At 44.7% G+C, this 17,010-nt stretch overlaps 1 protein-coding gene across 1 annotated transcript in view; it reads left to right on the top strand.

Moving 5' to 3' along the window:
* LOC309552259 (uncharacterized protein) overlaps nt 1–17,010 on the top strand; it is a 167,997-nt gene that overhangs the window by 65,903 nt on the left and 85,084 nt on the right. Inside the window, exons 11-13 of the mRNA XM_082253145.1 lie at nt 977–1,185; nt 3,090–3,229; nt 3,433–3,540. Of these exons, the coding sequence (XP_082109271.1) occupies nt 977–1,185; nt 3,090–3,229; nt 3,433–3,540 (457 nt within the window). The remainder of the gene's footprint in view (nt 1–976; nt 1,186–3,089; nt 3,230–3,432; nt 3,541–17,010) is intronic.

The following is a 17,010-nucleotide window of genomic DNA, read 5'->3' as shown; positions in this document are numbered from 1 at the left end:
ACCAGTAGAGAAGGTTAATCTACCCAGAAGAGACACAGGTAGTAATAGAAAGCTGATATCGTTTTTAAAATGTCCCCATCTTGCTAGTTTTACATTACTCACCTTTAGACTTACTTTAGGGCTTAGTTTGGAGGTTAGGTATGGGTCAGGGATTAGGGGGTTCGTTTTAGGGTTAAGAATAGATCAGTTGCGAGGGGGGGGGGGGTAAATCCAGCTAAAATGTGTTATTAAGTGTCAGAATTTCTGTCATATTTTGCTGTCTATGTCCCAGAAAGTGAGGGGATATCTGTCTAAAACGCAGGAAGCATTAAAATCCTGGCAGAGGTACTAAACCTTCCTCACTGTATTACAGAGTTTAGTTTATATTGCTACTCATGTTTCAGTTTTCTTTTTGTTCTAGGTGACATTAATTTAATAGACAGAATGTGAGGAGATTTTGCTTAATTTCGGGTTCTGTCTGAGATCATATACACAGGAAGTAAAAAGAAATCTCTCAAATGAAGTACAGAAATTGCACATTCCACATACATAGCTTACTGACCAATTCAAGAAAGATGCACCATTGAGGTACCATAGACAGCATCATAGGTGAAACTAGCCCACCAAAGTTGTAAGGATAATGCTCTCTTACTTAGATTAAACATAAAGGGCAGAAGACAGACATTACAGAGCATCATAGGGCCCCTTTCCAAAGTAGACTGAAGTAACCTTGGGTGGTAAAGGCTCAAGCAGAGAAAGAATTATGTGTTAGGGGGTGCACAGTCAGCATTCAAAAGCACCAGCATAATTTCAAAAGCACCAGCATAATATATATACCTTTATAAAACCTATTGAAAATGTACATGTGGCCAAATACAATGTCTGAAATTTCCGTTTTGAGAAAACCTACTAGAGCCACCAGTTTGAATTACTTGCAAGTTGCAACATGTGGTTTGTACATGAAATTAACATACTTTTTAATTTTAACTTTTTTAAGTTGTTCAGCAAGAAATAGACCAAGCTTTTCAAGTTGGTGGAAGCCCTGAAGATTACTTTCATTGCTTTAAAAGGATTATTAGTGACATTAAATATAACCTGTCCAGTAATCGAGCTTCAGACTACATTGACATCCTTGCCCTCAAACCTGAAATAAATATGACTCTTCATGATGCCCAACAGACTCTGATCAAAAGACTGCATGAGAGAGTGAGTAAACTGCAATTTGGGCTTCCAGTTGTTCGCCTCCAGAGGGGTTCCATCTGTGAATTTTTCTTTGGGAATGCCTCACTATATTTGCAGTATTTATTACTTAAAACAATTGATTTTTGTCTTTCAGAACTATAGAAAACTAATGGTATAATTGGGCATCTAAGTTTAGGAAATGTTAGGTTCTAAAGTGCACCTTGGATTCTGCTACTATGTAAACCTAATGCCTTTCTGAAGCGTGTTATATTAATTCTTCATTCTTAACCAACTGTTTTTTTTTTTTTATTCTAACTTTCAATGGCTATGAATATTGCTCTATATTTGTAAAGTGTCAACATTTTATGTGGTTTGTAACTCAACTTAAGAAGGGGGGGCCAATTACAAATTTTAAGAACATGCTTTTGACATTGAAAAAGTGATAAGGGCAATGGACATGGCTTGAGATTATGGGTGTTGATTACTCAGTAAGAATTATTAGTAAAAAAGCAGGAGTACATTCGTTGTCAGTTTATTAGAAGAGGATTTGGTGTGTATGGTCATTTATGAGGCCATGTATGCAGTTCGGAAATTAGTTCTTAGGTATTTTGAGAAAAAATAATACTTTGAATGGAAGCCAGGAATCAGATTGGCATAGAATTGCACAAAAAGAGCTCACACATGGTTGAGAGGGAGTTAAATGTCTTACAGCAACTTTCACTATAGATTATAAAGGTGAAAGCTTTATTACTAGATGACAGCACATGAGGTTGCAGTAGTTGAGAAGGGCATAGAGTAGACTTTACCTTTGTGTCTCCTAAGTGAAGAAAAGTTATGTTTTTTGGACATTTTGAACAAAGAGTGGTGGAAGGATATAGAGATACTCTGGATATGAGAAATAAAGAATTAAGAAAAAAAGTAAAAAAGTGACACCGAGGCATAGGCTTGCGCCAGGTGTCCCTAATCCCAGGGTTGGCAACCCATCAATTGCAATGTACATGTCGATTGCGGGCAGGTAACAGGTAAACTGTGACCCTTCCTTGCCTAACCCCAGAACCTGGGCAGAAGGGGGGGGGATTTAGTCAAAACAACCTCCCTTTTTATCCTTTTCCTCTCGCCCACATTCAACTGCCACAGGAGGAAAATACAGGGTATCTGTACCAATATATGCCAACCCTCCTGTCCCTGTTCCTCCTATTTCTGCTGCACAGATCCCCCTTGCTCCCCCCATTGTTTCAGGATGGAGAGCGGGCAAGAGGCAGGTAAATATGTCACACACGCATATGTGTTGGAGCTTTGAGGTGCACACCCTAATGCAATAGCCTGTGCACACCTATGCACCATGGAAACAACATTTTGAGATAATTTGAATGATAATTCAATTAACCCTTTAGAAGGATATCAAGAAATTGTCTGTAATTTAAACAAAAGAAGTTCAGTTTGTCCAGCTTACAATTTAAGTTTTCTCAAAAAGTAACTGTTAATGATTTTAAGACAGGAGGACCGAATGCAGTGTACAGGTAAATGCATTCTGGGGGCACTGGATGCCATAGGTCATACTATCTACATGCCATACTGGATATACTCTCTACACAGCCTGCACTCCTACAATGAGGGCAAAAAGACAATGGGGGTACATCAGAGCAATATAAAGGAAAGATAGGAAGGTGGGGGGCATGCTATGTGTTGCTGCAATTGGGACTGTAGAGCTGTAGAGGAAACAGACATGTCTGATTTCTTTAAGCCACACAGCTTTAGTTTAGGTTTAGGTTTGAATAATTTTATGGATGTAATAGGGTGGGCTAGGGTGAATTGTTCTCTCACTGTAAAGCACTGCATAACATTTCGCTATGTAAAATCATAGGAAGTATATAAAACCTAAAAAAAGGTATGTATTTTTATATAATTATCTAAATTATATCTTTCAGCTGCGCCACACAAACATCTACGAGTACAGCATCAGCTGGGGATTGGATGGGATAAATCCTGTTAGTAACAGGTCTCATGCATATTATCTGGAACGCCTTTGCAATGACTTTCAGAGAAAGGTCATTGGTCACTTCAACAGGTTAGTTGTGCATAAGCTCCATAAAGATAACATGTACCATTTACACATATCGTTTCATTTCAGAAACATCATTATTATTTTAGAATTAAAAAATGACAACTATTGCCCAAACTATGCTGATGCAGTTATGTTGTTTTTCTATCTGTTAAATACAGAAAATAATATATTTGTTGACAACTGGTGCTTTATTGTTTGTTGCTTAGCATGACAAATGTGCCGAGCTTTCCAGAGAAAACTTGGACTAGGAAGCAATTCTTCAGATATCAGAGGAATGAAGAAATTCTGGAACATGCCAAGCACTGCCACACTCTGTAAGTTCTGCAATGTTGTGCCAAGTATGGTCTCAGAATGACAGTTGTTACTTTCCTTTCTGGTTATCTGCAATGCTATAGGGAAAAGAGACCCTGAATATTTACTACTGACCTCTGATACTTAAGTATGATGAAATAAATGCTCTCAGAATACTCAATGCATGTACTACATACGTATATGACCTATATATACAGAACTGAATAATGTATGTGGGGCAGTAACCGACTACCAACTCCAATTAAAGAGCTGTTTTTTTTATTTTGCTATCTTTGGTTATTTTCAGATGTTGTTTCCAGACTTGTATGTAGATACCATTGTATATAGTGAAGTTCTGTTTTAATTTTTGTCAGTGGGTCTGGAGATTAATGTAAAAATATCCCTTTCATATGTTCCATTTTTTCTAAGATATCAGTTCATAAAAACTTGTTGGCTTACTTAATAAAAAATGCTAGTTGCCTGGTTGAGTCTGGCTTCAATAATTTAGAGTCACAGTCTGTGTAGGAGTAGTGTTACAATGCCTTTTTATCTATACTTGTGGATCAGTGATGCAGAAGTTACTGAAGCCAATGAGTAAATGACAATCAGGGAACTAGCTTTCTCAAAAGGAAAGGTCTGCAACAGCAGCATAAAAACAGTAATTATCTAATGGCGGATGCACTTTAAGACATTTGAGATTAGTAGGTAGAGCCTTAAAAATAATTTCTTTTTTTGCCCCTGTGCTAACTGTGTTTCTAGAACCTATGATTTGCAGCATAGCTACAACCTGTAGAACCAATTATGGGAATAATAGGCTAGGATTCTCTTATCTCTAAACTATAAAAAATTACAACAGACTCAGTGTTGGCTTAAAAATTGGCCGCGGCCGTTTATTATTGGTTTTTCAAACAGCAATAAATAAATAATAAAGACTTAAATAAATATTAAAAACATCCATAGACAGCCTAGCCATAAGAAGCTCAGGCTGCATAATAAATAACTTATTTTACTATCCATTAAAAGAATTCCCCAGCCTAGCCATAAACAGCACAGGCTGCATCATCACCTTGAAAAAACTTAAAACATAGCAAATAAACAGACTAGCCATAAACAGCCCGGTCTGTTAACCAACTCCAATTAGTCTTTATTATTAAAACATCTTTCTTTTCAATCAATAGTCCACCTCTTACATATTTGCAAGGGTGACACACCACATAAAAAACAGCCGCGACATAAGGGGGGGGGGGGGTGGGGAGACAAACACTGGTGGTTTTCTTCAGGAGAATGAGCCCCTGAGGTACTGCACCCTCCTTAAATAGGCTTCCTGGATATTCCAGAAGTTTCCCTATCCTTAGCCTATCACCTGCCTGGATGCTCCTAACCCCACCTCCTGGAGTTATCTCCAGGCAGAGTCCCGCTTTATTCCTGAGGTAAATTGCTACCACTATTTTCCCTCCAAAACCTGACTAGAATTACCTGCCCTTTTCCTGCCATTTTCCCATGTAGAAAAAGGGGCATATAAAATGCCCCTTTTTCTTGTCATGGGAATAATAGGCTAGGATTCTCTTATCTCTAAACTATAAAAAATTACAACAGACTCAGTGTTGGCTTAAAAATTGGCCGCGGCCGTTTATTATTGGTTTTTCAAACAGCAATAAATAAATAATAAAGACTTAAATAAATATTAAAAACATCCATAGACAGCCTAGCCATAAGAAGCTCAGGCTGCATAATAAATAACTTATTTTACTATCCATTAAAAGAATTCCCCATACGACAGAAGAAAGGGAGGGAGAAAAACGACCAACCTCTTCTGTCCCTACCCCACCACCGCGGCCAATTCAACACATGAGCCTAGATCAGAATTAAAAATGTCCAGTCCTATATCAGAAAGGTGGACGCCATCGAATCTATAAAGGCCATCTGATCCATTCTCCAGTTCCGTGTGTCTAAAAGACATAATTCCAACCTTCTTAAGCAATTTAGCTACCGCTCTATTAACCCTTTTCCTCATCTTCTCAAAAGGGCGCAGAGACGGTGATACCAACCACCTCAGCCTCTGCACCACTTCCGAGAAGACAACTATTGACTTGGGAAATGCTAACCTGAAATTAAAAAGATCATCCCTAATCCTAAAGATGAGGTCCAAAGTTTTTACCTGGCCTATGTCGTTACCCCCAAGGTGCACTATCAGAATATCCGGCGCAGGAAAGACCTGTGACATCCTACCCACCTCAGACCAGAAATCCTCCCAAACCATACCTCTTCTACCGCACCAAAAAACTTTAAATTCTTGTGCGTCCAATCCTAGATTCTGGGTATATACTCTCTGCTTCGCCCTCTGGTGCGCCCAATATACAAAAGAGTGGCCAATAATCCAGACCACTCTGTGCACACCTGGAAAAGAAAATATTAACAGTTAGGCCGAACATACAATTTGAAGCAGTCTGACTTCCACCTACCCACTTGTTTTATGACTGCTGGCTCCAATCCCGCCCTAGCGGCTTCTGTCGCCGCTCCTATCCTAAAGGAATGGGATGTAAATTTTTTATCTCCCAAACCCAATTTTTCCATACACAGTTTAAAGACTCTGTCAAATTGATATTTTGACAACCCAGCTCCCGACTCATGAATAAAAAGGGGGGTAAAACTACCTATGGGTCTATGACTAATATAACTGCCCAACAAACTGACCGGACAAATTGGAGAGTTTCTCAGAGCCCTCAAAGTGATCCAAGCACCCCTCCTTAGTTGATCCGTTTTTGAACTATCCAAAAGAATCCTCACTTCCCTCTGATTATACACAACACCCTCCCGCCGAATACTAACAACTTCTGAAATCCTCAGCGCAGCAAAAAATGCAATTGAAAATGCTGCCCGAAAAAAGGCACGCCTCAAATTTCGAAAAACAGATCTCATTAGTAACCGAACATAAGTTACCTAAAATATCAGGTGTAATCGGCATACGGGTATCTTTTGTAACATTCTTTCTTCTATACCCCTTTACTGCTTGTCTGACAGAAAAATACGACATACAAGGCGGTAAATCATTTAACTTGAAAAAGAAAGAAACACCCGCCAGTACTTTTTGAATATGAGCAGCCGAATATCGTTCAATCATCAATTTTTCTAAAAAACGCAAAATAAGACCCTCGGAAAAAGCAGACCGCTCTTCTCCGATCTCATTCAGAAAAGCCAACCACGACATCCAGGCCGATCGGTACCCAGCCCACGTGGAGGGGGCAACTGAATTTTTAATGAAGGTAGGGACACAGCTCAAATGAGATTCCATAAAGTCGCAGGGCAAGGAATGCCAGCTGGATCTGCCTCCGGAAGTAGACCAAAAAACCTCTCCATCTGCGAACGAGAAAGAGCATCCGCCACGTCATTGTCCTTGCCTGCTATATGCTTAGCTTTATTCCAGATGTTTAAACTCAGGCATTTAAAAATCAAATGTCTCAATAGGGCAATGACGGGCGGAGACTTAGCAGATAAACAATTTAGCGCATACATAACTCCTTTATTGTCTGTTCTTACTAGAAGCCGTTTGTTCTTAAATTCAGCCCCCCAAATCTCCAATGCCACTAAAATTGGAAAAAGTTCCAATAGTACAATATTTTTAGTAAAACCTTGAACCTTCCAGCGAAGCGGCCAGGATCCCATGCACCAATGCGTGCGCCAAATTGCACCGAAACCATCCGAGCCTGCTGCGTCCGTGAACAACAAGAAGTCCTTGTCCAAAATAAATTCTTCTTGGAACAAAGTTCTTCCGTTGAAATGGAGTAAAAATTGAGACCAAACCAATAAGTCCGCCTTCAACTCAGAAGTTATTCGCAAATGAGCCGAAGGGGACTTTAAACCTGAAATGGCTCCATATAATCTACGGGAGAAAATCTTACCTATGGGCATGACCCGTGTTGCAAATGCCAATTGACCCAATAGAGCTTGCATGTCCCTCAGGCATACCTTCTTCCGTCGCAGCATGACTGACAGCAGCGTCCTCAACCTCTCCACTTTCAAAGCCGGTAATCTGAATTCCATGGCGACGGTATCAATTGTGATACCTAGGAATTCCAGGGAAGTGGTAGGGCAAACAGTTTTTTCCCTAGCTAGTGGGACCCCAAAATCTTGACAGATCTGTACAAAAGTATCCAAAAGATACCTACATCCAGGACCGTCACTCCTTCCCATGAACAGAAAGTCATCAAGGTAGTGGATCAGATCATTACAACCTGTGACTTGACCCACTACCCACTGTAAGAAAGTTGCAAAGGATTCAAAGTACCTGCAAGAAATTGAGCAGCCCATTGGTAGACAACGATCAAAATAAAACTGGTGTTGGACACAAAAACCTAACGAATTAAAACTAGCAGGGTGAATGGGCAGCAACCTAAAAGCGGATTGAATGTCTGCTTTGGACAACAGAGCGCCAGGGCCTAAACGTCTAATGATTGTTAAAGCATCTTCAAAGGATGCATATGTAACTGAACAAAATTCTTCCGATATCTGGTCATTTAAAGACATTCCTTTTGGAAAGGACAGGTGGTGGATTAAACGGAACGTACCCGGTTCTTTCTTAGGGACAATACCAAGAGGAGAAACTCTAAAGTTAGTAAAAGGGGGGGCTGAAAAAGGACCTGCAATTCTCCCTTCATTAATCTCCTTCGCAAGTTTCTCCAAAACCACACCTAAGTAACGGTCCACAGATTTCAGGTTGTCAAAAATCGTACAACCTGGACCAGTGAAAACCGGCAACTTGAAACCTTCCTGAAAACCCTTAGTTAACATGTGAGCTATCTCCCTGTCTGGGAAAGACTGGAGGAACGGGAGCATGCTTGTTAACCTCACCGGAGACTGAGCCTTTCGGAACCAGTGGTTGCTGTGTGTTGGCACTGGCCATCTTTTTAAAGCACTTGACCACGGAGTGCGTACCGGCGCAGAAAGCACATTCGTGCTTGTACCTGCACGCTGCAGCCCACTTGCATTGTCCTTCATTAAAATTAAAACATACTCCTTTGCGAAAGGAAGTAGTGTTTTGCTGAGTCAAGGCAGTAGGCTGCTTACTAAAGGATGGCTTCTGTGGGAGGAACAAGTTCAGCCACAAACCGACGTCCTTAACCCCCCATTTGAGCTGCTTGTGTATGGACAACTTCTGCCGAAAGGCCTCGTCATATGTGAACCAAGCAGAGCTGCTAAAATTTTTGTAAGCTTCAAGGATGATATCGACGTGCTGGAATAGACCAGCACTCTTCTCGGGGGACTTCTCACAAAGCACCGCAGCATATATGCAGAAAGCCTGCAACCAGTTATTAAAACTTTTTACCACAGGCCTTCTCCTATCATCCTCTTTATCCTCTTTCTTGTCACCTTTTAGCAAAAATTCTTTCGCTGATGGTAACAAAGAAAGGATATCAATAAACTCCCCCCTCCAGATTTTTTCTTTTAAAGCCAATGGCAGGTGGAAACCTAGAGGGGAAATGTCACAGGCTAACGCCTCCTTCATACACACTTCGGGGATGTTCTGTGACCTAGCAACTTCAAAAGGAGAGAATGGGGAACTTTGGTCTAAACTGCAGTTTGCAATGTTGCCACAAGATGGCAACCACACATCACTAACGCTCCTCTGTGCTTGCTGTCTATCAGACTGCAGCTCCTGCACATCTTTGCTAAGTTTAGCTAATAGCTCCAAGATATTGGACAGGACAGGTAGATTCAACTCACCCTGTCCCACGGACTGCTCCTCGATTCCTCCTGGTGCTCCCAGAACCGGGATGGAGCGACCTCCCATCCGGTCTTCTGTGCCACCCGCCGCTGCGCTGCTGGGCGATTGTCCCATTGTCTGCCGAGCCTCCGCTGTGGAAAGGGGGTCCTGTTGCCTCGCCGCGCGCCGGTCACCGCTACTTCTTCCTTCGGTCACCGCTGCAGCCGATCGTTCTTCACGCCGGCGTACGGGTGTACGCCCGGCGCCTTTAGCCGGACATGACCGCACCGGCGATGGGGACTGACGTCGCCTCGGGGTTCTCTTCCGTTTTCCCCGACCTTCGGAAGTGATGTCACTGTGACCCGGAACCTCCGTCACCGGCACAGGCAGTCCTCCGACATCCAGCAATGGCGGCTCGCTCCGCTCCGCTTCTCCAGACCGGCCCTCCGAGACTCCGGCGACTCCTTCCACTCCGGACATGTTGACACGGGGTAAGCTCAGGCAATGCCTCACCCAATCATCCCCTCCTGCCTCCCCAGCCCGCTCAATGAGCTGCCGAAGTAAGCTCATACTGAAAGGAATCCTAAGCGAGCCAGTACAGGGAGACAAACACTGGTGGTTTTCTTCAGGAGAATGAGCCCCTGAGGTACTGCACCCTCCTTAAATAGGCTTCCTGGATATTCCAGAAGTTTCCCTATCCTTAGCCTATCACCTGCCTGGATGCTCCTAACCCCACCTCCTGGAGTTATCTCCAGGCAGAGTCCCGCTTTATTCCTGAGGTAAATTGCTACCACTATTTTCCCTCCAAAACCTGACTAGAATTACCTGCCCTTTTCCTGCCATTTTCCCATGTAGAAAAAGGGGCATATAAAATGCCCCTTTTTCTTGTCATTCCAGACCAAGGATGGCCATACAAGGAGTGAACTTCGTCCAAGTCAGCAAGGAGCGGATGATTCTCAATCCATGTTATGGGCAGGCTGGTTGTACAGTAGAGCACTATTTTTCAACCTATTTTCAGTCAAGGCAGCGTTTAAAAATTTAGACAATCTCAAGGCACCCCATTCTAAAATGTAAAAAACTATTCTAATAGCTTTACAACATAAAGCAGCAACATCAACACATAGGGCACCCAGCGTTAGAGGTGATTTATTCTTCCAAAGCAAATACACTTTTGCACACTGGTAATGACTAGTATTCCAATGTTTCTCTTCTCCCTCAATTTCTCTCCATCAGTCGGCTACACCAGTGCTGAGGGAGAGGGGCACAGGAGAGTCAAACAAGGATGCTGTGGAGGCAACATCCTCATTATTAACTGATTACATCCCTGGTTGTTAGGATGCCAGTGTCTAGAAAGTCTTAACCACTTAAGCCCCAGGCCTATTTTGGACACTTTTTGTTTACAAGTTAAAATCAGTATTTTTTCCTAGAAAACTACTTAGAACCCACGAACATTATATATATTTTTTTGGCAAAGATTCTGGAGAATAAAGTGGCGGTCATTGCAATATTTTTTTGTCACACGTCATTTTTCTTTTTTTAAAAATTCGAAAAATCAAATTTCACTGCATTTAAAAAAAACTAAACAGTAAAGTTAACCCATTTTTTTATATATTGTGAAATATGATGTCACGCTGAGTAAATAGATACCCAACATGTTACGGTTTAAAATTGCGCACACCCGTGGAATGGCGACAAACTACGGTCAATAGAAATCTCAATAGGCGACGCTTTAAAATTTTTTAACGGTTACCAGTTTAGAGTTAGATTGTAGCCCTTTTTTTTAAATTATTGCTCACGCTCTAGCGATCGTGGCGATACCTCACATGTGTGGTTTGAACAATGATTTCATTCGTGGCTCAACTTCCATATATACGTTTTATTTCGTGCGCGAGCTAACGGCGATGGTGGCGGCTAAAATTTTTTTAAAATTTTTCCTATTTATTTATTTATTTATTTTTTTTACTTGATCACAGGTTTTAAAAAAAAATAAATAAAAATCTGATCACTTTTATTGCTGTCAGAAGCAATGTAAACATCCCTTGACAGCAATATGCAGTGACAGGTACTCTTTATGGAGGGATCGAGGGTCTAAAGACCCTCGACCCCTCCACTACACTTCCATGTATTCAAAATGCCGAAAACAGCATTTTTGAATACACTAGTTTTTTTAATCTGCCGCCTTTAGCAGCAGAGTAACCCGGACGTGACGTCATGAACGCCCGGTATATGTCATGAATGCCCCTAGCTAGAGGCATCACCCCGGTATAACACCGCAAAGTTTGTCGACGTAAATATACGTTACTTTGCAGTAAGTGGTTAATGGCGCATAATGAAAACCCATGGCTTTGTGTAACTAAAAAGCAGGCTTGATCCACCTGCTGGCTTGTATACATATTTTGATCAATTTTTAGGCATTTTCCAATGCACCCCTGAAGAAACCTCCAGGCAACTCAGGGTGCCTGGGCAACCTGGTGGAAAAAAGCTGAAGTAGAGGATCTATTGATCAACTTCTGTACAAAAAGCCTGTTGGGTTTTTCCGGAATGATCAGTGCCACCAGCTATAGCCAGCAACACTGATCAGTGTAATCTGACAGCGGGGAAGGCTCCCTGTTGTCAGAACCCATTAGTACAGCAGTGATTCTCCCATCCACATTGAATCGGGTCTTTTTTTTTTTTTTCAACCTCCTGGCTGAACAAATAAAAATGATTGTATGGCCAGCCTAAATATAGATGTTTCAGGCTTTTTGGCCACCATAAGTACAGTGTATAGAAACTGCTTAGATACAGTATATAGAAAATTATTGTGATGGAAATGGACTTGAAGACAAAAAGGACATTATAATCAAACAGCTTAAAGGGGTTGTAAAGTCAGGAGGCTTTTTTTTATTTATCGTAATGCATTCTGTACATTAGGATAAAAAGCCTTCTGTGTGCAACAGCCCCCCTAATACTTACCTGAGCCCTGTCTCGCTCCAGCGATGTCCATGAATGCCTCAGCCGTCCGGGACTCTCTTTCTTGATTTACTGGGACACAGCATTGGCTCTTGCTGCTGTCATTCAAACTCAGTTAAACAATCAGGAGAGAGAGGGGTGGGGCTGAACGGCAGCTCTGTGTCTGAATGGATAGCTGCTTGCTATGGGGGCACTCAACAGGAGGGAGGGGCCAGGAGCTCCAGCCAGGGACCCAAAATGAGGAGGATCTGGGTTGCCATGTGTAAAACCACTGCACATAGCAGGTAAGTATAATTTCTCTTTCCTTTATTGACAGACACAGCTCCTGATCTTCTTGACTATTGGGTTGTACTGCCCCCTACAGGAGTAGGACACTAAGCAGAAAAATGACTTGACTACACCTATGGGCAGTCCCAGGAGGTATACTCCCCCTCTCTGCTATAGGTACTCCATTTTTTTCTGCCTAGTCAGGAGTAAGAACCTAGTTCCTTGCTGGGATCTCTGGTCCTGGCAATTTTTTCTTTTAGATTTTTTTCCTGTGAGATCTACAATCAACTGCCGGACTGGGCGATGGGCTGGATAATCTAGATCCAGTGGTCACCCTAGTCTGGCCAGCGAACGCGTGCAGACATCAGCTCTGCACTAGGTTAGCCGCGACATTGCCCCACCGGATGGGGGCTGGCCTGTGAGTTAAATGTCTCACGAGGTCGCATATGACCCGGTCTTGGCCTGCGTTGCAGTGTTCCTCCTGGCTGACAGCTCCCCCATTTCGATGGCGAGGAGGTTCTGCCTGGTTCCTGGTATAGTGAGTAGCTTTCCCCCCTCCCCCTGAAGGGTTTTGGGGTGGACACAGGCCCCTCCCTGGGACAGTTGGACCCCCAGTTTCCCCTTCTTCCCCTTAGACCCCCTTGTGTCTGATGGTCCAGTGGGTCATCTATCCCCCCTCTCTGCCCCCCATCCCCCCTCCACCTATACTCGGGTTGGATGGTGGTCTGGCTACCTCCTGGGGCTGGGGCCGGGGCCGGGGCAGGGTGCTCTACTAGCGATAGGGGCAGGGGGTGAGCCACCGGCGACCAGGCGATTGGCTGTGGGGGGTTGTACCCAGTGGGGGGTTCCTACCACGCCCCCCCCTTCTTGCTCTGTGTCTTCCCTGGGCCCAAGGATCCCTCCTGGGTCCCTGGGAGCCTCCTGGAGCCCCGCGGGGCCACTATTTTTTGTAGCCTAGTTATTGTACAGGCTGGCGGCCATGTTTGTGTAGCCGCGGTAGCCATTTTGCATTAGTCAGGCATTGAATTGAATAGCAGCCATTACTGTGGAGCCTTCTGGGTGTCCATTTTAGCTGTGGGAGCCCCTCCTTATCCCCTGGTGCTGACTCCTGGGCCTCTTTCCTTCCTGGACGCCGCAAGCGGAGTGCTTTGATGCTGGTGCTTCCAGTGACTGCCTGGTGGGGTGGTGAGTCTGGTGGGTTCCTCTCCCTCTCTCTGCTACAGGATCATTGGGTGCTCTGTGGCTGGTGACTGGGTGGTGTTACCAGCGCGTTGGGGGTGTCCATTAGCAATGTTTTTTTGCACTTTTGTGGGGTTCCCTTATTCCTCATGGAGCCCTAGGAGCACATTTCCCCACTTGTCCCCCTCTCAAAGCCTGTGGGGCCCTCTGGGTCCCAACCATCTACTGATGCACTGATGGCAAGCCTGGAGTCCTTTGTGTCCCAGATGGAGATGGCTTTTGAGCGGTAGGGTAGTAAAAAGCGCCCCCTGCCTTTCCCCTGCTTCATCTGTCTCCTCAGATTCTGAATCTGATCTGGCTGCTGCAGATGGGGCCTGCCCTGAGGGGTCTGCGCCATGTACCCTGAGTTCTCAGATAGTGAGGATGATTCCTCCACTCCTGTAGCCGCGCACGAAAAGGCACTGGTGGACGTAGCTGAAGCTTTGGCAGAGGCACCGGTCCCCTTTGGCACTCACAAGCCATCTAGAGCGGCGAAGATGTTTCAGTTTCCTTCCTATTTTGACAGATTTGTCACAAAAGAGTGGGAACATGCAAAATGCCCCTTTGTGGTCCCTAAGCATTTTGCAATGAGGTACCCATTTGAAGAGTCCCTCCTTAAGAAGTGGACTGTTCCACATACGGGTGGTGGATCCCTCCGTTTCCAGGTTGAATAAGACAACCATGATTCCGATAGAAGAATCTCCAGGTTTTAAGGATCCGGAAACGTGGAGGCTGTGGCCCGCAGTATGTTCACTGTGGCTGGCTCGGCAATCAGACCGCTCTTCACCATTGCCCTGGTGTCACAAACTCTGACCGAGTGGGCTAAGCTTTTACGCGTGACCTGGAGGGTGAGCAGCTCCCCCTGCCTTTGTGGTGCTGATGAACCATTTGGTCCAGGGGCTGCAGTTTAACTGTGATGCCTCTTTGGATGCGGCTCCCCTGATTTCTATGACTGTTTCAGCAGTGGTCCTTAGGCGTGTTTTGTGGCTCAAATGTTGGTCTGCGAACCAGACCTCTAAAAAAGCCTTAACTGATCTTACGGAGAATGGCATCATTAAGAGTCTCACAGGGGGGAGGAGCACCTCTCTTCCACAGGCTAGTAATGGTAAGGAATCTCGTTGTAGACATGGCCCATCCTTCTCAGCTCAGAGGTAGTTTTTTTCATCCCTCAGGGTCGGCTGACAAGGGTTCAAAGCCTTTCAAGGCCTCTTCAGAAGGACCCAAGCGAACTTGGTCTGGCAAGTCCAAAGTGGGTTTCTCCAGACCCGCAGACTAGGCTCCATCTGCGTGAAGGTGCACCCTCACCTGTGTCTGGGGTGGGGGGATGTCTTCGCTGGTTTCCGGACACGCGGACCTCTTTGCTGCAAGACAAGTGGGCCAACGATGTGATACGGTCTGGCTACAAGATCGAGTTTCGTTCTTACCCTCTGGAGAGATTCTTTCCTTCCAATGTGCATCTGTCCCTGAACCTCTTCAGGGTGGTGCAAGACCTGTTACTTCAAGGGGTAATTGTTCCAGTTCCAACTCCAGGATGTTTTCAGGGTTTTTTTCAAACTTGTTCACTGTCCCGAAGAAATATGAAGAAAGAAGGCAAGGGGCATCTAATTCTGAGTCTCAAGGCCCTGAATTGCTTTGTGCGGGTACAGAACACATTCCAATATGTGTCTATCACGTATATCACGTGGGAGAGGAGCATTATCAGTTTGTGGTGTTACCCTTTAGTCTCCCCTCTGCTCCTCGGGTCTTCACAATGGTGTTGGCTCCTGTGCTGGCATTGTAACGTCAGCAAGGAATCGCAGTGCTGGGCTACCTGATCGACTTTCTCTTGCAAGTAGAGTCTTCCACTGCTCTGCTGGACAACGTGGACATCACTATACGGACTCCGAGGGAGTTTGGCTTGCTTCTGAATTTTCAGAAGTCTTCTCTGGTTCCTTCCATGAAACTGGACTATCTGGGTCTGACTCTGGACTCGGCTCTAGCTAGAGTGTTCCTTCCACTGCACAAACTCCAAAAGATGCATGCTTCAATTCATCTCTTGCTGTCCAGCAGGTGGTCATCCCTCCAGACTGGCATTAGTGTGCTGGGTGTAAGGGTTTCTACCTTTGCAGCAGTCCCGTTTGCACAGTACCATATGAGGTCCCTGCAAAGAGAGATCTTGACCAAATAGGACAAGTGTATGAAGTCTCCAGACATTCAAATCTGGCTGAGCCGAAAAAAAAAAAGGGTCTCTGATCTGGTGGCTTCACTCTCCAGCTCTTCGCCAGGGAAAATCTTTTCTGCCCCTATATTGAACAGTGGTCACCATGGGTGCCAGTCTGTCCGGGTGGGGAGGTGTCCTGGGTCAGAACTCTGCTCAGGGAGTTTGGACACTGGAAGAGTCCAGACTCCCGATCAATGTCCTGGAACTCCGAGCGATCAGGCTGTGCCTGAATCACTGGATGGATCGCCTTCAGGGGTGTCCGGTGCAAATCCAATTGGACAATGCCACAGCCATGGCTTACGTCAATCACCAGGGTGGAACAAGGAGTGTATTGGCAGCTCTGGAGGTAGCCGGAATTCTTTGGTGGGCAGAACGTTTCGTTCCGGCCCTCTCCGCCGTACACATTCCAGGGGTGGAAAATTGGCAGGCAGATTATCTCAGTCAGCAGGCGTTGGACCAAGGGGAGTGGTCCCTTCATCCTTGAGGTGTTTCATCAGCTGTGTCTCTGTTGGCATCCCGGCTTACCAGGAAGGTGCACAGGTTTGTGGTAATGTCACGGGATCCGCTAGCGGACACCACAGACGCGCTGGTGGCCCCCTGGAGCCAGTATTGTCTGATTTATGCCTTCCCTCCTCTCAAGCTTTTGGCAAGACTCTTGCGCAGGATTGAGGCAGAAGGAATTCCGGTCATTCTAGTGGCCCCTGATTGGCCTTGCCGATCTTGGTACGCCTTGGAGACTACCTCTCAGGGAGGATCTGCTTTCCCAAAGGCCAATCTTCCATCCTGCTTTACAGTCACTGGCTTTGATGGATTGGCTGTTGAAAGGCAGGTGCTGAAGGATAGATGTTTGTCTGAATTGGTGATTCATGCACTACTGAAGGCTAGGAAGTCTACTTCTAGGAAGATCTACCATTGTACATGGAAAGCGTACATTTCATCGTGTGAGTCACTTGGTGTTTACCCTCCCTCTTTTTTGGTAACTCCTGTCTTGACCAACCTTTAACAGGGGGTAGAGCAGAAATTGGCCTTGAGTATTATTAAGGGCCAGGTGTCTGCCTTGGCGGTCTTCATTTAATGACCCTTGGCCACGCACTCCCTAGTGCATACTTTTATTCAGGGGGCTTCACATTTGACTCCACCAGTGGGGTCCATGCT

The sequence above is a fragment of the Pelophylax lessonae genome (genome assembly GCF_965119305.1).
Source record: "Pelophylax lessonae genome assembly, chromosome: 1".
In the NCBI taxonomy this organism is placed as follows: Eukaryota; Metazoa; Chordata; class Amphibia; order Anura; family Ranidae; genus Pelophylax; species Pelophylax lessonae.
The sequence above is the reverse complement of the archived record's forward strand: the minus strand, read 5'-3'. Positions and strand labels throughout refer to the sequence as shown.